This window comes from Amaranthus tricolor, chromosome 12 (genome assembly GCF_026212465.1).
Source record: "Amaranthus tricolor cultivar Red isolate AtriRed21 chromosome 12, ASM2621246v1, whole genome shotgun sequence".
NCBI lineage: Eukaryota > Viridiplantae > Streptophyta > Magnoliopsida > Caryophyllales > Amaranthaceae > Amaranthus > Amaranthus tricolor.
The window spans coordinates 376,862-399,075 of record NC_080058.1 but is presented as its reverse complement, the minus strand read 5'-3'; the positions used below and the strand labels follow the sequence as shown (position 1 = coordinate 399,075).

At 34.1% G+C, this 22,214-nt stretch overlaps 3 protein-coding genes across 13 annotated transcripts; 1 reads left to right on the top strand and 2 right to left on the bottom strand.

The window, feature by feature from the left end:
• Positions 1–611: 611 nt before the first annotated feature.
• Positions 612–3,738, bottom strand: LOC130796953 (chloroplastic lipocalin). The gene is made up of 5 exons (XM_057659415.1): positions 3,497–3,738; positions 2,988–3,117; positions 2,162–2,407; positions 1,639–1,929; positions 612–1,204 (listed from the first exon to the last, which is right to left on the bottom strand). The coding sequence occupies exons 1-5, from the start codon at positions 3,559–3,561 to the stop codon at positions 926–928; spliced, it is 1,011 nt and encodes a 336-aa protein (XP_057515398.1). The 5' UTR covers positions 3,562–3,738; the 3' UTR covers positions 612–925.
• Positions 3,739–5,374: 1,636 nt separating this feature from the next.
• LOC130796951 (pentatricopeptide repeat-containing protein At1g09820-like) lies at positions 5,375–14,722 on the bottom strand. 9 transcript variants are annotated; one of them, XM_057659408.1, is made up of 11 exons: positions 14,466–14,688; positions 12,811–12,928; positions 9,468–9,587; positions 9,108–9,290; positions 8,848–8,960; positions 7,944–8,022; positions 7,507–7,535; positions 6,967–7,060; positions 6,508–6,597; positions 6,234–6,423; positions 5,375–5,943 (listed from the first exon to the last, which is right to left on the bottom strand). In XM_057659408.1, the coding sequence occupies exons 4-11, from the start codon at positions 9,249–9,251 to the stop codon at positions 5,606–5,608; spliced, it is 1,077 nt and encodes a 358-aa protein (XP_057515391.1). In that variant the 5' UTR covers positions 9,252–9,290; positions 9,468–9,587; positions 12,811–12,928; positions 14,466–14,688; the 3' UTR covers positions 5,375–5,605. The 9 variants fall into 9 exon arrangements, with proteins under 9 accessions (XP_057515391.1, XP_057515392.1, XP_057515396.1 ...); XM_057659409.1 differs by lacking the exon at positions 9,468–9,587 and having other exon boundaries at positions 14,466–14,689; XM_057659413.1 differs by lacking the exon at positions 12,811–12,928.
• A 706-nt stretch (positions 14,723–15,428) lies between these two features.
• On the top strand, positions 15,429–20,362 carry LOC130796949 (pentatricopeptide repeat-containing protein At1g09820-like). Of its 3 annotated transcripts, none has more exons than XM_057659401.1 (2): positions 15,429–15,865; positions 17,021–20,360. In XM_057659401.1, the coding sequence occupies exon 2, from the start codon at positions 17,174–17,176 to the stop codon at positions 19,037–19,039; it is 1,866 nt and encodes a 621-aa protein (XP_057515384.1). In that variant the 5' UTR covers positions 15,429–15,865; positions 17,021–17,173; the 3' UTR covers positions 19,040–20,360. The 3 variants fall into 3 exon arrangements, with proteins under 3 accessions (XP_057515384.1, XP_057515385.1, XP_057515386.1); XM_057659402.1 differs by having other exon boundaries at positions 16,938–20,360; XM_057659403.1 differs by having other exon boundaries at positions 15,591–15,690; positions 17,021–20,362.
• The last annotated feature ends 1,852 nt before the right edge of the window (positions 20,363–22,214 follow it).

The following is a 22,214-nucleotide window of genomic DNA, read 5'->3' as shown; positions in this document are numbered from 1 at the left end:
TGTCAAAATTAATTAGACAGTAATAGTGTATAAGGAGTATTATATAGTAAGAAAAAATTAAGGATATCACATATTAATAATTTCATTGACAGGGAAAGATTAGGAGTATATTTTATTTTATAGTTGATTCATATGAAAAATCTTAAAAAAAAAAAAAAGATGTTGACCACAAAGATTAATGTTGGTGGATGAATAGTCAGTACCACTACGAACACTAAGTCTTTGATGTTTGACGAGGAATCACAAACCTAATACAATGATCAAGTATAAATTATTGATCCAGATTTGCCTCGTGTACGTACTACATATTTACATACACACGTGTGCTAAGCATGTGCATACACATTACATGTTTTTAATTCCATTTAAGATAAATATTAAATAATACAAAGATTAAAAAGTTGAATATAATAGATTAAACGTATAGAAATGGCCATAAGGAAAGAGTAGGAGTCTAGAAAATCGCTAATCTGAAAGTAAAATACGACTTTTGCCCCCCCCAAGTTTAACTCTGTAGTACCGAGTACTACCACTGATACACGACACTTGAAAGTTTAACACAGGAAATCAGGAAACAAAGAGAGAGAAGGGAAAGAGAATTCACTTAGAAAGATTGAGAGATGAATCCTTTTGGAGAATTAAAAAGCCGTTTTTAAAGGATTAGAGACCACCGGACGGTTGGATCTGACAACATTAGCATAATTATGTTAATTATGCACGTTACAACTGTTTTGACAGATACAAAAATACCAAAACAGTAACAAGTAGTCGTTACATTTAACATGGACTCGGTGTAAAAAATAAGCTCAACTCGGATACAAATTCAAATATATAATCAGATACAAGGAAGTCAAGGATGAAGGGTTTTAGTGTGGTTTATACAGAAGACATGTACACCAACAAGAAACTTCTTCAACCACCAATCCTACTTGAAGTAAAGTTCAAGAAGCTTCTTCAATGTCTCAAAGACACTCGTGAATGGATTAAACGCTACAGGAGCCTTTAATTCGAGGTCAGGAAACTGATTGTTTAGAGCCTGTTGCATTCCCGATTGGGACATCATTGCCGCCAGTTGAGTATTTGACATAACTTGGCAGTCTTGTGGAGTATCTTTGATTTTGCTCGGATCATATCCAAAGTCAGCTAGGTAAGATTTGTACTTCTCAATAAATTCTGGACCAGGGTTAGGCGTTCTCGAGTATATCTGTAATAAGATTTAGTTTGATCAAGACACACACTATTGAGTATAACTAGGTTGGCTTCTTCATTGCAGCAGCCTAGGGTGAAACCAGAAACTAGTATAGGGTGGGTCGAACAATCATCTCTATTCTCTACATGTGTACATAATCAACACGGCTAGTCATTTTTCTGTGTTATATGTTATAAAATTCAATATTCCTACAGTTTTTAATCAAATGAATCCATGGACTAGGCAGACCCGAGCCTTAATCCCCTTGCTTCACTAGATACGTGAAACCCATAAAGGATCAAGTGTAGAACAGGAAAAGCAGAAGGGTACATCAAATTTCATAGTAACAGTAGTTACCAAAGAAAAGTGTTTTGAAGGCTTAATTCTATACTCGGTTGCTGAACATCATAGTTTCGAGAAAAAACATGTGATTTAGGAGAGTTGAGTACCTGGACGAAACTTCTGTCTTTGGCTCCTGAGACAATTGCATAGTTATCATAATCAGTTGCAATGACATCATAAGGCTCCTTTGGTATAAACGGCAAAGTAGGAAAACGCAAATAACACTTTTCTTTGATCATCTCTTGTCTTTCCAAATCGGTTTGTTTCAGTTCTTTATCCTCTTCTGAGAGGCACTGAACCTTTCCCCTAATACCAGTGATATAACCATCGGGACCCCCATGTACACAGAATGTATCAACTTGTATTGCAGGAGCGGCCATATCAAATGTGTATATTCCCTACGATAAAAAATAGACATGACTCATAAAAAATATCTCGTAGCACAATATTGTCCTCTTTAGATCAGTTCTTTGGTTATGGATCATAATTGACTACGTTAGAATGACTCATTAAATTATGCATACTTAAATATGCGTATGTGTAGTTGCATAAGATGTTTTGAATTTACATCAGGGACATCAAATTTAGATAAGATACGAGAAAAATATGATGCAATCAATCTATCGTCACCTGAGTGCAATGACAATCTTCCTGACCTTGTCCAGCAAATCCTCGTTTAAGAGAGGCTACCTCGAACCATCTACCAGCATATCGAACTGGATCAAAATTATTAACCGTCATACCTCTCATCATCATCATCACAACCTTCCCCTTTTCGCCATTAGCATTCTCGTCAAGTGGTAAAGGGACCTGACTGCTCGAGACATCAGCAAGCTGACACATACTATTTTGCCATGGAAGATCTGCCGCATACACCTGTTAGCCCAATACAACAGTACTTATACCACAAAAAGTAGAAGGATGAACAAAATCACTCAATCTTTAGCTTCGAAGTCAACACTTGAAACCAAAATACTATTGAGAATCGGAACTTGTCTAAGTAGGAGCAAGTACTGCCTTCCTCAGGCAAGGTCCTAGCCTCCTGGGATCGATTTTCACCTAGTCCTCCACTTCCCTCAGCCTACCAGTAATATAAAAAAAGAAAAAACCTAATATACTTCTTTATAATTTACTCACCCTTTCCAAGCTTGCTGAAGAGTTCCTCCCACATTGTTAAAACAGAAATGGATTTACCCAAACAATAGCACTATGCTTTGATTTCTATTAACTTCCTAGACAACAATTCACACATTTAAATGCAAGAATGGGAAAAGCTATACTTGGGTGTGCCTAGACCATGGTCCGGATCATTTAATTAGAAACCCTAGTAATATTAAATTATTCAACATAAAAACACATGTAGATACTAACCAAATTGCTAGTCCAAGATTTAGAATCCTGGTTTCCACTAATTGATAGATCATTATAATAATAACAACTGTATTAAGATACTAACCAAATTGGCTTGTGAGAAGAATATGCAAGAAGCTACAAGCCCAGATAATATATGTTTTGGGATGACATTTCCTGAAGCTGAGTGTTTAAAGTCAATGGAGCATTTTACAACTAAATCTTTAAACTTACCCCTGAAAAACAAAAACCCACCAAAATATAAATTAAATTTACCTAGAATTTTACAGATCAACTTCATGAATTTTATTCCTCATATACGAAGTATAGCATTATGAAGTATAAACTACTGATTTACATAAATAAGATTCATATTTCCAAAAAAGAGCTTTCAAGAAAACACTCCATCTAAAATACCCAATATAAGAGGATTTTGAAATTTCCATAAATAATCAATAATTAACCAAAAAGGGCATGAATTTTGATAAACCCAGAAAAATATAAGAGAATTATGATAAACCCAGAAAAATATCAATATGAACAGAACAATTATCATAAAATGACGAAATTCCCATAAAAGAATACATTTTGGGGGGCTTTGATTGAGAAAATTACCTAGAACTCGAGAGTGAACAACATTGAAGAATTGGAGAGGGTAATGAAGATCGAATTACTTGCATTTTTAAGGTTCTCTATTTATTATTATTATTACGAGCATAAGAAGAAAATATAAATATATAGAACATGTAAATATGAGCAAGCAAAGTGCCAAATTGTGTTCTTCCAAAGCTTCAGTTCATTCACTCTCAGTCCCTCTCACTGTAGGAGCATCGCGAAAAGAAAATCTAGCAATTTCATCAATTATACGGCGCCGTTTTGAAACAAAGAAAATGGAGTAATCTGTTATGAAACGGAAAAATTGTCGTGAATAATCTAATCTATTTTTCATTACCTGTCATTAATCTTAATTTTTTAAATTTTGTTAATAATTCAACCTTTGCTTTAAGTTTGTTGCCAATGAACCTTTTAGAAAATGACTTGCTATATAGGTTATGTCTCATTTTCTCCTTTTTTATAATAATTCAATTTATTTCCCATTAAATGTCAATAAACTCACCTTTTGGATTCTTTTAAATAATCCTACCTTTATTTTCATTTTGTTGCCAGTGGACCCTTTATGAAGCTAAATACTCAATTTCTCTTTGCCACTAGTTTATAATAATCCAACATATCTCATCTATACATGTTAAGTCTCTTTTAATTTCTTTAATACATTTCTCTTCAATTATTATTAAAAAATCCACAATTTTCAAAATACTTAATTTTTCTTTGCCACTAATTTAAAGGGGTAGTATACTTTAAAAGAAAATGAAAAACATATGACTATTCTTAATTTTTTTGATTATATTGATTATAAAATTTAATATGTAAATTTGAACTTGATAAAGATAATACATAACGCGTCGACGGCTACCCGACTCAGTGTATTTTGTGGCCTATAACCCAACCTGGTTAAGGCGGGTCAGGTACCCGACCCAGATCATATTATTTTTTAAAAAAATTGACCTGCCATTTAGGATGTGGGTCAGTAGGTCGGGTCAAACGTGTTGAAGTTTTTGAACACCTCTAGTTGATGGGATATGTATGTAAAGACAATTTCTATTTATGCAATGATGAACTTCATAAGCTTGGGAAATAATGGCAATTTTGTTTATTGGCAACAAACTGAAAGTAAAGGTTGGATTATTTTAAAAAAATTTTAAGGTGGGATTATTGGCAGATAATGAAAAATAGATTGAATTATTATAAAGAATGAAGAATATGAGAAGTAACCTGATATAGCAAGTCATTTTTTGAAGGGTCCATTGGCAACAAGCTGAAAGGAAAGGTTAGATTAATAAAAAAAAAATTCAAAAGGTGGAATTATTGGCAGGTAATTGAAAATGGGTTGGATTATTCACGTCAATTTTTCCTTATGAAAATAAAAGGTAAAAGTTTTTTTTTAAGATTTAGAGAGAATACGGGGAGAAAATAAAACGAGTAAATAAGAATGTAAGAGAGATAACATTTTACTTGTTTTGTTATTGTTATTAACTTATTATGCGAATTAACGCATTTAGATACAAATTATATTGAAAAATAGTTAGTCTAAATAATTATGACATTCTCTAATGTAAAAGCATTAAATGCCTTTTACTCTTAATTGTTCTGTTTTATTTTCGAATTCAAAACTTTTGATATTATTTTAAAATAGTTTTTCATTCAAAATCAACTAATGCTAACACGGGATCAACAAGAATTATTGAATAGCAACTTAAATGTTAAGAACAAAGGGTGACGAGAATTGAACTTAACAATATTCTATCTTTTATGATTTCCACTTCTATATACTTCTATATTTAAGTTTGTAATTAATAAAAAAAAAAAAGCATGATTTTATAAAAATTAGTTCCCTACCATAAAAATAAGTTTGAGAGTTCATTCAAACTTACATGAATTCAAGTATAAATTATTTTTATTAGGAAACCTTGTTTTGATAGGGAAGAGTGTTAAGGTCAAATTTAAATGTTATGCCATCACCTAAAGTTAGGAATCTACACAAAAACTCACCAAGGGTGGACAATTTCGCCCATTCTTAGACATTAAATAGGGGATGTAATTTCCCTTAACAAAGCATTTCCTTTTGGAACAAGAAAATAATGTGATCCAATTTAGCTAAATGATTCAAAAAATACTTCCTCGCACTTCTTCCTCTGTAAAAAGACGGAAGAGTGCGTTTCCTTCATCATCAAGCAGCCTCTTGCTACTACTCCCATTTGTTACAGATACAGCTACGTCATTTGATATCAATGGAGCAGTTGGCTTTACAGATACGAACGCCACTGTCTTAGCCATAAAATTAGACTCGGATGAGCTTGGAACGGTGATTTCACTCGGTTGTACGTTTTCTGAGCTGTCTTCTGGTGCTGAAAGCATTTGAAATGGTGGTGATTCACGTCTCGGTCTCTTAGTATTTGAGATATTGTCTTCATCCTCGTCGTTTTCATTGTTCTTAGAATCATCTTCATCAAAGCAAATACGCATGTAAATAAATGGAGAAATGAAGTCAACGATATAATACGCTGGGAAAAATAATATAGAAAAAATAGACGAGCACACGAGAAAGGAAGACAAATCATCTTAAGAATTGAATTATATTAGTAGGAAAACATCCAATTTATAAATTTTTTTTGAAAAACTCCTCATATTGGACTCTTTTGCCCATCCTTGAGACACGATTATTGATCACTAATCTTTACTCGGAAAAAATGAGGAGAAAATATGCAAAGGGTAAGATTCGGTTGGTGTATACCTCCGAGAAAAGTGTCAATACTTTGATACTTGATAGATGTTTCCAAAGGCTGTACGGTTTCTAAACTCTCATCTTGATGTAATTTGTTGACTCTACCAGATGATTCGATCAATACGAATTTATCTGTTTTCCAGATACACTCTAAAACAACAATTTCCTCCTCCGTCGAAGGATAATATTCTCGGAAAACCTGAAAGATTTGTCATGAAAATATTGTGATCAATAAAAGTGAAAGGTCACTAAAAACTAGCAAGGGAGGAAAAGCCTTTGTCACCCCTATTCCGTTCTGAGTTATTTTTATGGACTGTTTCTTCTGAGAAAGGGAAGAGACTTCATTGAACACAGAAACAACATCCAGTAGCATCTGCAAAAGCAAAAAACTTCAGCAACTACGCTACAAATTTGATTTTACAGAAGTAAATTTAAACTTGTAGGTACAACTGAAACAATCTTTTGGGATTAAGGCTTTGACATTGTTATTTTAGTTTAAGTTTGATAAATCAAACAAACGAGATTTAATGGCTTCTAGTTATAATTTTTGTTGTTTAAAGCCGTGCTTAATCCTGTTAGGTTTGTAACAACCATCTCTTATAGTAAAGGCTCCAGAACCTCGTAATTCCCATGTTAACTTTAGCCATTATTTAAAAGATTGATTTCAAAAGATTATAGGCTCAGATTAAGTAACAGAGACAAGATTTAGCATAAATATCAATATTACCAAATAGTGTAGTACCTGCTGAACCAAAACTCTGAGGCGACCAAGCAGAGCAAGAATCATAATAGAGAAACCCATGAAGAACGAACGAGCAAGCAAAGTTGAGATTTCTCTGTAAGATGGTCAAGGAAGTCTAGAGTGCTCAGGTTTAAAGTAATTTTTGTTTGTTTAGGAGGAAAGGGAAGAGAAAGGAAGGGAGGTGAGAGTTCTCCCTCCAAATATTTTCAACTTTGGAGAGATTGAAACCTTAACAAAAATTATTCATCTAATTCCTCCAAGTCACTCCCCTTTTAATCCCTTTTCTCCCATTTATTTATCCAAACAAGGGATCTTTCATCCCTCCAAATCCCTCACCTTCCTTTTCCTCAATTTCCTTCCATCCAAAGTCCAAACACACCCTAAGAGAGGTTTGTTCATCAACAAAATAAAGGAAACTAATTCCCTCCCTCCAAATTTGTTATCCAAACAAAGGAATTTGTATACCTTCAAATCCCTCCCTTTTCTTCCTTCTGATTCCTTCAACCCAAACAAAGTGTTAAGCATAACATAAAAGGATACGTAGCCGCCTTCAGCATAGGTTCAACCATCTGCAGCACAGAAATATAACAGGTCATTAATAAGTAATCACTGCGGAGCCGTTGGCTGTATTTGACAAGCGCATGTGCATCTTAGCAATATGATATTATGCTACAAAAATTCAATAAAGTTTCACAGCAAGAAATCAGCATTACCCAGAAGGTTCTCATGGATAAAGAGAGGTAAATGAAAAACTATAATAAACTATACAACCAATGCGCCACATCAACTCAAAATTGAAACGACACTTTGTACTCATACAAAACTATAATAAGATCTCAAATATTATAGGTTCATGGGTGAAAACAAACCTCATCCATACAAACCCCAAATAATCACTGGGGTGAAGAGCATCTTATAAACGATAAAATAACACAAGGGATGTATGGAGGGAAAAGGAAAGAGACAGGATAAAAAACCTCAGATAGCAGGCGAGCAGCCCCTAGAAGACGGTCCAAAAAATTAGATTTTCCGCTGTCACATTTTTTCCTCTTCAAACTGTTGCAAACAGGATGAAAATGTAGACGTCATGCACCAAGTAGAATTTTTTTTTAAAAAAAATCAAGTCTTTTTCTCTTTAGTCTCCTCAACCCCCATTAAATTTCAGTGACTAAGCAGTAAACAAGTAAAAGGTTCCTTTTAACACATCAAAAAAACATAGATATTTTTTTTTTTTTTTTTGTCAAAAATATATAATAGTTGCAAGCATTTGATCGTCAAATGGGCTTCTAAATAACTTCTGAAGTCCCATTTCACAATTTGGGGTGAAAAAACTCCAACACAAAAAAAGAAGAGAAAAGAGCCGCATTTCTCTTATCCTCACAGTCAACATCTATCGAACTCAATTTCTAATTGATGCATAAACATGTGGCAGAATGTAGCATCTCTCTTCCCTTCCCATTCCTAGACTAGAACTGGTCAAATACTTACAAAAACTATATGGAATTTGGTTCATGGAAAATTGGAAACGATAGACTCAAAAAGGGGAGAAGAGCCATAAATTCTTTGGATTTAGTATCTCATAGAAAACATTTATGTTACTCGGACTTTTCATTTTGCTTCACGTACCCGTGTCCGATCGTTGATACTTGGACATTGGTATGGCACTTAGACACTTCATTTTTAGGCGTAAAATTGAATATTTAGACGTATCCGACACTTGGACACGTACCAGTATCTAACTTCAGTACCTGAGTCCAAGTAACATATTTCATAGGAATTTCTGCCATTATAATCATTCAACAGAATTCCACCTAAGTACATGAAATCAAGACTAAACGCAGGTGCCAAGTACAAAAATGCCAAAATTTCACTGGTCATTACCTTTCAAGAAGGTGTGCCTTTTGTTTGGCTTTTCTTCCAGTGATTACATTTAAACATGAGTTTAAGAGCTCCTCCATGTGAATTGAATGAAATAGTTTTAGATCCCTCTTTACCTAATATCATAAAGATAGGCACAATATTAGCAACAAGGTAAAAATCAGTGAACTTGAAACTACAGACAATAAAGAAAGTTCATTAAAAACAATAAATATATGTCAAAAGGTAATCATAGGAACATATTGAATTGAATAACGGATAACCTTCAAAAGGTACTGAAAATAGGAGCATCTTCGATGCTGATTCTTGTTTTTATAAATGATCCGATCCAAAATTCCAGTTTCTGCTTGCAACTGACATAGGAAAGACTTCAACCTTTCTTCAGATACTTCAACCTGTTCAGCCATTTAATGCTTTACAGAAACAGTTCTTTGCATGGATGAACCCTAACAAATTTGAGGATCATTAATTTCTAACATAAACAATAGGAATGCAAATTTTGCTATGAATCCAAAGTTCAGTTCACCGAAACACATCCAACACTGATGTTACAAATGTTTGTATATATATAAGCACCACTAAGAAAACCAATGTTTCCAGAAAGTAGTGGGCGAATTTGTTACCTATGAAACCAAAGATGTTTGTATCAGGTCAAACAACAAAGATATATTGATTGCTCATAGCCTTTGCAATGTCTCTTGATGCCTCTTTGTGCCCCCTATAGGCCTATATTGCCCAAAAGCCTGCAAATTGTTGTATGAGACGGTTTCTACGAGAGACTCATCTTATATAAAAGTTAAATACCCCATCTAATAAATATTATAAGAATATATGTCTTTATTTGAGTTAAACTCTTTGAGAGACAGTCGCTCACGAAAATAACTCTTGTTTTTCTTTTTTTACAAAAGTCATAACAATATGCAAATATCAAAATTAAGGGTAAGAAGAAAACTAGTAATTTGTTCATTAACTATTTTTATTTCGGATAAACTAGAGAATTTCTACAGATAAAAAACTATTATTAATCTTTCATGTAGACGGTGAAAACGAACTCTTAGCCCTTAACCACTAGGTTAATCCACAATTCTCAAATTATTCCTATCTTGTAATGGGTGTCGATGGGGCAGATCCAGAATTCAGCCCATATAGGAATCAATGAGAATAATCTTCAACCCAAACTAGAAAACACAATCAGAAACTGGGACTAATTTTGGGTTCTAAAAAATTTAACACAACTTTTCAATTAAGACGATTTCACCATTAGATCATCTCTATTGAGCTGACCAAATATATATTTACCGTCTTAATGTGATCACTTATATTCGCTTATAATTTCAAAGTAAATGGATGCGACAAATGAAAAAGAGACTAATGATTAGACAATTGGCCAATAGCCACAACAACTTGGTTCTAATACAACATTCATTGTAAAATTATTATAGGAAAATAATGATTAAACTTTAATGTTCACATAGACACAGTAACAAACATCCATTTCATTTTCTTTTGATTCAATGGAAGTATTAGAAACCAGAAGAAGTACAATCCCAGAACTTGCAATCCTTGTATGCTATATAGTAAACCATTAAACCTATTCTTTCACCAAACCGACTTCCCACATGGGTTCCGGTGAGGTAGCCGAACTAACCGAGGCCTTTGTTCTCCAATGTATCTGGCTGTGTATGTGCCAAACAAGGTCCCGCTTTCCCTAAGAAAGCCTTCAGTCACTAAACCTCCAAAAAAATAGCCTCAAAGAAGTCCTATCGGAAAGATACGATTGGCTCAGTGATCCGACTAGCCTTACGACTTCGGATGCCAATTTTGCAGCTTTCTTTCCTTCTTGTTTTGCAGCATCCTTGGCATATGATCCCAACAAAACTGCTTGGTTCAGAGAATTCACAACCGCTTGACTCATTGCTAACTCGACATGATAACCATTAACCCCCCTGTACTAAAGAATGAAGAATAATGAAACTTAGAATCTCTGTTTAGTAGCATCTTATACCATCAACTTCCAATAAAACAGTGATGATAATAGCATTTGGACAATAATCTGCCAGCCAAATTAACGCACAGAAGATTGGTTATATAGATGTCCATCAATATCAGGAGTAAATCCTTTCTCCATCATTTCCTCCTTGATTATTTCATATGTGATCCGATTAGGGACTAAACCTTTCTTGAGCATCTCATTAAGAAGCCTATTTGCTTCTTGCAACTTGCCTTTCTTACAAAGACCTTTTATTAGCACATTGTATGTCACAACATTAGCTCGTCGACCATTTTTTTCCATTCTCATTCTCATATTCATGGCTTCCCTGAGATTTCCTTTAGTACAGTAGCCATCAATTAAGGTATTATAGGTCACATGAGTTGGAGTCAAACCAATCTCCAACATTTCATCTAATAGCCTGTTAGCCTTTTTTGTCTTGCCTATCCGGCAATAAGCACCTAATCTTATGTTATACGTCACAACATCGGGTTGAATCCCAGCATCTTTCATTTTTCCTATCATAGCACCACCCGTTTCGAAATCATTATTTCTATAAAAGCCACCAATCAAGCAATTATAAGTTGAAACATCAGGAGAAATGTTTCTCTCCAACATTAACTTATGCAAAGAAACAGCATCATTCATCATCCCAACCTTGCAATAAGCATCAATCAAAGTATTAAAAGTTACAACATTAGGAGTCAAAGCATTCCCAGCAACATCTTCTAGCAGCTCCTTAGCTTCCTTAACCATGCCTTTTTTAGCATAGCCATTTATAAGAACATTATATGTCGTAATATCTGGCTTCAAACCTAGAAGAGACATTGAATTTCTCATTTCTAAAGCTTCATCAGTTTTCCCTTCACTACAAAGCCCCCTAATTAACGAATTATAAGTAAAGTTACTCGGTTTCAGTCCTTGGTTCTGCATTTCTTTATAAACCTTCATTGCAGCCGCTAAGTTCTGATCCTTACAAAACCCGTCAATGAGAGTATTGTAAGTGATCTCATTCGGACTTATGTTCATTGATACCATTTCTTTCAAAAGAGCATCCGCTTTATACATCTTTCCAACCCTCTCCCTCTTGCAATACCCGTCAATAAGAGTATTATACGTAACAACAGACGGAGATAAACCCCATAATTTTATATCCTCTAAAACATCTCCTGCACTTTGCAACTGTCCTACTTTGCAAAACCCATTAATAACAGTGTTAAATGTAATGAGATCAGGCTGAACTCTTCTCCTAATCATCTCCCTAAATACATGTTCCATAACTTTTATCTTCCCTTCATCAACCAAAGCGTTCAACAACGGATTACACGACAAAGATGATAACTTAAACCCATATTGCCAAGCTCGCCTTACCGCCTCAACTGCCAAACCTACTTTCAAATTCTTCACATAAGTCTGAACCAACATATCAACAATCATAGAATTCACCCCAAATGAGTCACCAAATCTCGAAAGACAGTGGAAAACTTCGAAATTCGAATACTTCCCATTATTCACAACCCCATTCAACAATTTCCTAATTTCCCCATATAATTTATCATTAGCTAGCCTATAAAAAACCTTAAAATACACCTCAATATCATGTGAAACCCCACAATCTCTCTCTAACCATTTAAAATACTGAACAATCAAAAGTGGGTCCGACTCAAAATCAAATAATTGTTGCAGAATCGTGTTAGGGTTCGTTTCGTTCGAAATTGTTTTCAGTTCCCTCCAATGCTGCTTAGATATGAGCTCAGAAATTTTTGAAATTGGGATCAAATTTTTTCCTAGGGTTTCATTGATTTGAGTTGAATATGAAGTACAAAACAAATTAACAAAATTACAAAGAGATGTAAAGGAATTAATAGGGGTGTTACATCGGCAATAAATGGATTTGGGATATCGACAAAATTGAGAAATTGCGTGAAATTGAGCATTCATAACTGGAATTTGAGTGGAGATGAAAGAGTATTTACCAGCAATCGATGAAGACTTGAAAATTCTGCAATTCGGCTCTTTTGAAAATTCTATAAAACTGGGAAATGTCTCTTGATGCCTCTTTGTGCCCCCTATAGGTCTATATTGCCCAAAAGCCTGCAAATCAGAATTGGAACTTTTCAGGGGCTAACACATGCCATGGGCCCATGGCTCCCTTCCCACTATGTTTGTAATATATTGCCTCCGTCAATGTTGAGAGCTGCCTACGAATGCTATAAATATGTATTAAACAACCCTTTAAAAGCTAACATAAGCCCTAACTACTACTCCCAAATGGTAAACCTACCCCCAGAACTTTTAAATCTGATTCAATCCTTTATCCATGTCCTCCTCTCCTTCTAGTCGCCTTCATCAAACTCCAAACCAATCAAATTACGTTATATCTTACTTCTTGTGACAATAGAACACTTTATCTCATGAAAAAACGCATTGGACATGGAATGGTGGATGATTTAGACCAAAACCCTTTCCGTTTTGAATTTAAAGCTGACCCTTTTGTGAAAATAACGTGAAACAATGAAATCTTCCTCGTTGCATAAGAAGACAAGAGCTAAGGATATCCTTTTAACAAAAACAATAACAATCATCAGGTCATAGTACATTTTGAACATTCGGTAAATTCTTACCAACTTAACAAATGCATCACTTACATATCAAAAATGCATAAATCTGTTCATATCAAACTTCTTTGACGAACATGTACATTTTACCATAGACCATAGAGAAACGAATACATCACCCAAAACAGAACTTTAAGGCAACTCAAACTGCTTACTAAAAGAAGAATTAATCATACAACAATGCCAAAGCTTTAATTTGAATAATAAGGGGTAAGCTTTAACAGAATTTTAGAAGCAAAAGTGAAAAACTTTAAAAACATACTCCCTCCGTCTACTCTCCCTCATTTTGCTCCCAATACTATTTTCGTCGAGTTTGTCCCATTACTAGTTATGGATATGACTCCACCTGTAATACGCCACTAAAAGCTACAATTTATTTTTCTTTCCTACATCAAAACCTATAATTACCCACTAAAGAACATGATTCCACCTACAATATCCCACTAAAATACCCCGTTTCCCATTTTTCTTAATCATTCTACCATCTCTACTCGAGGAACCTCAGGGGGACAAAGGAGTATCTCAAGTCCCATATAATGTGGAACTTGAATTAGCATTACACACAGGGGTGGAACCAAAAAATTATACAAGGGATGTCCACTTTTTTTATAAAAAATACAATCAAGTGTGTTAAAAAAATTACATTTAATATCGATTGATTAAGGCAATTGTCCACGTCGAGTTTTTATAATCTGAAAATTGGGCATAATGTCATCATTTGACAAATTAATCACAATCATACATCCTTTAAACTATCAAGTATACAACTTTTAAACTATCTAACTAATCAATCATAATTGTCAATTGCTAAATAGGTAATTGGATAAACAAATAAAAAACCCTAATTTTTTTTACATCCCTAATTTTGCCAAAGAACTAATAAGAAAACTAAAAGCCCTAATTCATCTAAATAGATAAACATAAAAAAGGCCCTGATTTTTAAATAAATAGATAAACTCATAAACATAAAGATTAAAGATAAACAAATAAAAATAGATGATTTATTTATTCACCTAAGATATGAAGAGAAGTGAGAATGAGAAGGGCATGGGCTGGGGTGTTGGTGTTGCGGCTGTGTGGCGCCGGTTAGGGTTTTCCGGTTTGGAACAGGTTGCCGCCTGTGGCCTGCCGGAATTGGAGATCAACGGTTGGAGTACTGTATTGGGAGACGGGAGTGGGACAGATTGTCGGTGCAAATGGAGGGAATGCTATTTTTCGTGAAAATTAGAAAGGGTGGGGATTAGGAGTTAAGAAAAAAAAAAAAAAAAAAAAGTGGAATTCAGAATTGGGATGGGGTCATGGGAACAAATCATGAAAAAAAAAAAAAAAAAAAAAGGAGTTGAAAGGATTTAAATTTGTCACCTATAAGTTAAAAATTTACTTTTTTACCACTTAGCTATTTTTTTTCTCAAAATTTAAGTAATGTCAGTTAACATTATTAACCCTACATTGAATCCGCCCTTGATTACACACTTAATATTAATTCACAACTTCAAAAGAAAGATTGAAAATCCCATTAGGCTATTAAAAGCTTAAAAAACTTAATTAAATTCATAAAAAATTTGAATTTTTTATATAATAATCCCCAACATAATGAAAAGTTAAATAATTAAAATAAGTAGAAGATTTGTTCCCATGACCCCATCCCAATTCTGTATTCCACTTTTTTTTTTTTTTTTTTTTCTTAACTCCTAATCCCCACCCTTTCTAATTTTCACGAAAAATAGCATTCCCTCCATTTACACCGACTAGGGATGGTAATGGATACTGGACCCGATTCGGATCCGTGGATCCGTATTCGTTTTCACGAATCTGGTTCCTAAAAATATAGACCCGTCGGATCCAGGTTGGATCCGGATCCTGTTAAATTTCGCGGGTCCGGATCCGGATCTGAGAAAAATACCCAGACCCGGACCCGCGGTTCTAGAGGACCCGTTTTTTTTTTTTTTTTTTAAATTTTTTTTATACCTAGTCCTACTGCATTACTTTACTGCCTATTGCCTAAGTATTCTATTAACAATTAAGTAACCCTAAGCTTTTGAATACTCACTCGTCACTCCCAGTCCCAGAGTCTCAGCCGTCTTCTCCCTCCCAGGCTCCCAATTCCCTCTCGCTCTCTGATCTCCATCTCTGCTTCAACTTATCTCCCTCTCGCTCTCAGTTTTCTGTGATTCTTTCTCGCACTCTCGCTCTCTCTGTCTCTCATACTCACAGTCACAGACCGCACCTTCAAAGGAGGTAATCTGTCCCACTCCCGTCTCCCAATACAGTACTCCAACCGTTGATCTCCAATTCCGGCAGGCCACAGGCGGCAACCTGTTCCAAACCGGAAAACCCTAACCGGCGCCACACAGCCGCAACACCAACACCCCAGCCCATGCCCTTCTCATTCTCACTTCTCTTCATATCTTAGGTGAATAAATAAATCATCTATTTTTATTTGTTTATCTTTAATCTTTATGTTTATGAGTTTATCTATTTATTTAAAAATCAGGGCCTTTTTTATGTTTATCTATTTAGATGAATTAGGGCTTTTAGTTTTCTTATTAGTTCTTTGGCAAAATTAGGGATGTAAAAAAAATTAGGGTTTTTTATTTGTTTATCCAATTACCTATTTAGCAATTGACAATTATGATTGATTAGTTAGATAGTTTAAAAGTTGTATACTTGATAGTTTAAAGGATGTATGATTGTGATTAATTTGTCAAATGATGACATTATGCCCCATTTTCAGATTATAAAAACTCGACGTGGACAATTGCCTTAATCAATCGATATTAAATGTAATTTTTTTAACACACTTGATTGTATTTTTTATAAAAAAAGTGGACATCCCTTGTATAATTTTTTGGTTCCACCCCTGTGTGTAATGCTAATTCAAGTTCCACATTATATGGGACTTGAGATACTCCTTTGTCCCCCTGAGGTTCCTCGAGTAGAGATGGTAGAATGATTAAGAAAAATGGGAAACGGGGTATTTTAGTGGGATATTGTAGGTGGAATCATGTTCTTTAGTGGGTAATTATAGGTTTTGATGTAGGAAAGAAAAATAAATTGTAGCTTTTAGTGGCGTATTACAGGTGGAGTCATATCCATAACTAGTAATGGGACAAACTCGACGAAAATAGTATTGGGAGCAAAATGAGGGAGAGTAGACGGAGGGAGTATGTTTTTAAAGTTTTTCACTTTTGCTTCTAAAATTCTGTTAAAGCTTACCCCTTATTATTCAAATTAAAGCTTTGGCATTGTTGTATGATTAATTCTTCTTTTAGTAAGCAGTTTGAGTTGCCTTAAAGTTCTGTTTTGGGTGATGTATTCGTTTCTCTATGGTCTATGGTAAAATGTACATGTTCGTCAAAGAAGTTTGATATGAACAGATTTATGCATTTTTGATATGTAAGTGATGCATTTGTTAAGTTGGTAAGAATTTACCGAATGTTCAAAATGTACTATGACCTGATGATTGTTATTGTTTTTGTTAAAAGGATATATTACAAACATAGTGGGAAGGGAGCCATGGGCCCATGGCATGTGTTAGCCCCTGAAAAGTTCCAATTCTGATTTGCAGGCTTTTGGGCAATATAGACCTATAGGGGGCACAAAGAGGCATCAAGAGACATTTCCCAGTTTTATAGAATTTTCAAAAGAGCCGAATTGCAGAATTTTCAAGTCTTCATCGATTGCTGGTAAATACTCTTTCATCTCCACTCAAATTCCAGTTATGAATGCTCAATTTCACGCAATTTCTCAATTTTGTCGATATCCCAAATCCATTTATTGCCGATGTAACACCCCTATTAATTCCTTTACATCTCTTTGTAATTTTGTTAATTTGTTTTGTACTTCATATTCAACTCAAATCAATGAAACCCTAGGAAAAAATTTGATCCCAATTTCAAAAATTTCTGAGCTCATATCTAAGCAGCATTGGAGGGAACTGAAAACAATTTCGAACGAAACGAACCCTAACACGATTCTGCAACAATTATTTGATTTTGAGTCGGACCCACTTTTGATTGTTCAGTATTTTAAATGGTTAGAGAGAGATTGTGGGGTTTCACATGATATTGAGGTGTATTTTAAGGTTTTTTATAGGCTAGCTAATGATAAATTATATGGGGAAATTAGGAAATTGTTGAATGGGGTTGTGAATAATGGGAAGTATTCGAATTTCGAAGTTTTCCACTGTCTTTCGAGATTTGGTGACTCATTTGGGGTGAATTCTATGATTGTTGATATGTTGGTTCAGACTTATGTGAAGAATTTGAAGGTAGGTTTGGCAGTTGAGGCGGTAAGGCGAGCTTGGCAATATGGGTTTAAGTTATCATCTTTGTCGTGTAATCCGTTGTTGAACGCTTTGGTTGATGAAGGGAAGATAAAAGTTATGGAACATGTATTTAGGGAGATGATTAGGAGAAGAGTTCAGCCTGATCTCATTACATTTAACACTGTTATTAATGGGTTTTGCAAAGTAGGACAGTTGCAAAGTGCAGGAGATGTTTTAGAGGATATAAAATTATGGGGTTTATCTCCGTCTGTTGTTACGTATAATACTCTTATTGACGGGTATTGCAAGAGGGAGAGGGTTGGAAAGATGTATAAAGCGGATGCTCTTTTGAAAGAAATGGTATCAATGAACATAAGTCCGAATGAGATCACTTACAATACTCTCATTGACGGGTTTTGTAAGGATCAGAACTTAGCGGCTGCAATGAAGGTTTATAAAGAAATGCAGAACCAAGGACTGAAACCGAGTAACTTTACTTATAATTCGTTAATTAGGGGGCTTTGTAGTGAAGGGAAAACTGATGAAGCTTTAGAAATGAGAAATTCAATGTCTCTTCTAGGTTTGAAGCCAGATATTACGACATATAATGTTCTTATAAATGGCTATGCTAAAAAAGGCATGGTTAAGGAAGCTAAGGAGCTGCTAGAAGATGTTGCTGGGAATGCTTTGACTCCTAATGTTGTAACTTTTAATACTTTGATTGATGCTTATTGCAAGGTTGGGATGATGAATGATGCTGTTTCTTTGCATAAGTTAATGTTGGAGAGAAACATTTCTCCTGATGTTTCAACTTATAATTGCTTGATTGGTGGCTTTTATAGAAATAATGATTTCGAAACGGGTGGTGCTATGATAGGAAAAATGAAAGATGCTGGGATTCAACCCGATGTTGTGACGTATAACATAAGATTAGGTGCTTATTGCCGGATAGGCAAGACAAAAAAGGCTAACAGGCTATTAGATGAAATGTTGGAGATTGGTTTGACTCCAACTCATGTGACCTATAATACCTTAATTGATGGCTACTGTACTAAAGGAAATCTCAGGGAAGCCATGAATATGAGAATGAGAATGGAAAAAAATGGTCGACGAGCTAATGTTGTGACATACAATGTGCTAATAAAAGGTCTTTGTAAGAAAGGCAAGTTGCAAGAAGCAAATAGGCTTCTTAATGAGATGCTCAAGAAAGGTTTAGTCCCTAATCGGATCACATATGAAATAATCAAGGAGGAAATGATGGAGAAAGGATTTACTCCTGATATTGATGGACATCTATATAACCAATCTTCTGTGCGTTAATTTGGCTGGCAGATTATTGTCCAAATGCTATTATCATCACTGTTTTATTGGAAGTTGATGGTATAAGATGCTACTAAACAGAGATTCTAAGTTTCATTATTCTTCATTCTTTAGTACAGGGGGGTTAATGGTTATCATGTCGAGTTAGCAATGAGTCAAGCGGTTGTGAATTCTCTGAACCAAGCAGTTTTGTTGGGATCATATGCCAAGGATGCTGCAAAACAAGAAGGAAAGAAAGCTGCAAAATTGGCATCCGAAGTCGTAAGGCTAGTCGGATCACTGAGCCAATCGTATCTTTCCGATAGGACTTCTTTGAGGCTATTTTTTTGGAGGTTTAGTGACTGAAGGCTTTCTTAGGGAAAGCGGGACCTTGTTTGGCACATACACAGCCAGATACATTGGAGAACAAAGGCCTCGGTTAGTTCGGCTACCTCACCGGAACCCATGTGGGAAGTCGGTTTGGTGAAAGAATAGGTTTAATGGTTTACTATATAGCATACAAGGATTGCAAGTTCTGGGATTGTACTTCTTCTGGTTTCTAATACTTCCATTGAATCAAAAGAAAATGAAATGGATGTTTGTTACTGTGTCTATGTGAACATTAAAGTTTAATCATTATTTTCCTATAATAATTTTACAATGAATGTTGTATTAGAACCAAGTTGTTGTGGCTATTGGCCAATTGTCTAATCATTAGTCTCTTTTTCATTTGTCGCATCCATTTACTTTGAAATTATAAGCGAATATAAGTGATCACATTAAGACGGTAAATATATATTTGGTCAGCTCAATAGAGATGATCTAATGGTGAAATCGTCTTAATTGAAAAGTTGTGTTAAATTTTTTAGAACCCAAAATTAGTCCCAGTTTCTGATTGTGTTTTCTAGTTTGGGTTGAAGATTATTCTCATTGATTCCTATATGGGCTGAATTCTGGATCTGCCCCATCGACACCCATTACAAGATAGGAATAATTTGAGAATTGTGGAATAACCTAGTGGTTAAGGGCTAAGAGTTCGTTTTCACCGTCTACATGAAAGATTAATAATAGTTTTTTATCTGTAGAAATTCTCTAGTTTATCCGAAATAAAAATAGTTAATGAACAAATTACTAGTTTTCTTCTTACCCTTAATTTTGATATTTGCATATTGTTATGACTTTTGTAAAAAAAGAAAAACAAGAGTTATTTTCGTGAGCGACTGTCTCTCAAAGAGTTTAACTCAAATAAAGACATATATTCTTATAATATTTATTAGATGGGGTATTTAACTTTTATATAAGATGAGTCTCTCGTAGAAACCGTCTCATACAACAATTTGCAAAGCAGTTTAAGTAAGTTTTATTTATTTAAATTTATTTGTAGATGGTGTGATGTTCGTATTTTTTTGTTGTTTGTTTTTTTTGTTTTCTTTTTTCTTTTGTAGGCTTTTCCTCTGCATGGATCTCATATGCCAGGCGATTCTCGAGTTGAGGGGCTCTCTTCAATCACGACCTCCTAGGATATTGGGCTACCTTCATTTCCTCCCTTCCTAGACTCTACCTTTAAACTAGACTCATTAAAATGATGATGTTACATCTTTCAAATGCATCATTATTATTCACTAAATTGGCTAACATTATAAATTTATTCACCTTAGTACCTCTTGAAAAACCAAAAGAACACATAATAATAGAAGCATAAGAACCATATATGCCCTTAACATAATAGAATATAATCCAAAATAGATGATCTCATTTTGATTGGTGGGTGTGGGTGTGGGTGTCTCACTAAATTAGCAACTTTGAAAGGACTCTCAGCATGATCTTATAAGCATATGCTATTCTTTTCTCTTAGCTTTCTTCTTGTCTTACCCCTAAAAGAACCACAAATTTTGGTTTCTTATTATGGGTATCATTGTCAATATTTATCATGAATTATGAAGAGGATAGAAAGAATTCAAATTTGGTCCTGCTTAGACTATAATCTGAGATATTTAATTAAAAATTAATTAATATAACTTATAAAAATAACATGTCAAGTTAATTTCAATTTTCAATACGCACACAAAAATAAATATTCGACTAACCTTATACTAATATTTGTATTCGTCCTTGGTTTTTCCATTAATTTCTTGATTTCAATAGTGCATGTCAAACTAAATATAATTGTCCCTTTTCTTTTTATTTATACTAATGAAATTGACATAAATAATTGATAGTCACAACTCATATATATAAGTTAATAATTATTTTATTCATTTTCATTGCATATTTGGAGTTTTTTCATTCACTCTTTTCCATGATTTTGGATTTTGGATTAAATTTAATAAATTATCTTTCACTCCTTTTTTCGAAAATATATTGTGATTGATAACCTAGTTTTAATTATTTTATTATTATTTCTTGAAAAAAAGTTGGACGTTTTTTTTTCTTGCTTCTTCACCGTGCATATGGGATTGGGAACTACATTCTCCTGCTCCTTTCATGCTCAAAAAAATCCTTTCTCATCTCAAAGAATTGCTAAACATTACTGATTTTCAAGGATGATCAAGAATGGGATTGACAAGTGTCCATGCAGAAAATAAGCTTAAGAAAAAAAAAAGTATTTATTTTTTAAATAATTTTTTAATTATATAAAATAGCATGTACAACTCACGACTTAAAACGTATATAATCGTGATTGAAATACTATATATTGTTTTAAGCATTGATTCTTATCTTATTTGAAGAGCATTTACCTTTCCTCAGCAAGTATCACAATTTTCCTTTTTTTTTTTTTCTAGTCAACTAATTCAATTAATAAAATTATAAATTTGATATTTATAATAATTTAGATCTAAATGGATGTATAATATTGTTCTTAGACACTCTTATAAGTAAATCAAAACGATAATTCATTACAAGTCTATTAAATTAGCTGACATCTATCAATAAGTTAAATGAAATACCATCAAATGTTTAAATGAATGTTTTCCTCCAATGAATGTTTTTCTTGTGGTTCACCTCCTGAAAGCAAAATTGAGCTAAGTATACTGAAAATTGATGAAAAGGACCATTGCTATGTTATAGTATCAAAGGTGCGAAACTTGCCATCTTGCTCGTCAATTCTTACTAGTCATAAGTCATTGTCGGAAAAAATAATACTTATTCTAATTGAGACAAGACCTAATTCTCTATCTACAATTTTATTATAGGA

What these genes read in the sequence shown, in the direction of transcription:
- LOC130796953 (XM_057659415.1), bottom strand. Translation starts at nt 3,561, where the DNA reads ATGCAAGTAATTCGATCTTCATTACCCTCTCCAATTCTTCAATGTTGT. An exon ending in TGTTCACTCTCGAGTTCTAG is followed by an intron (nt 3,118 to 3,496) that starts GTAATTTTCTCA and finishes TTTGTTTTTCAG; the next exon opens with GGGTAAGTTTAAAGATTTAG. An exon ending in AAGATTGTCATTGCACTCAG is followed by an intron (nt 1,930 to 2,161) that starts GTGACGATAGAT and finishes TTTTTATCGTAG; the next exon opens with GGAATATACACATTTGATAT.
- LOC130796951 (XM_057659405.1), bottom strand. Translation starts at nt 12,775, where the DNA reads ATGAATGCTCAATTTCACGCAATTTCTCAATTTTGTCGATATCCCAAA.
- LOC130796949 (XM_057659403.1), top strand. Translation starts at nt 17,174, where the DNA reads ATGAATGCTCAATTTCACGCAATTTCTCAATTTTGTCGATATCCCAAA.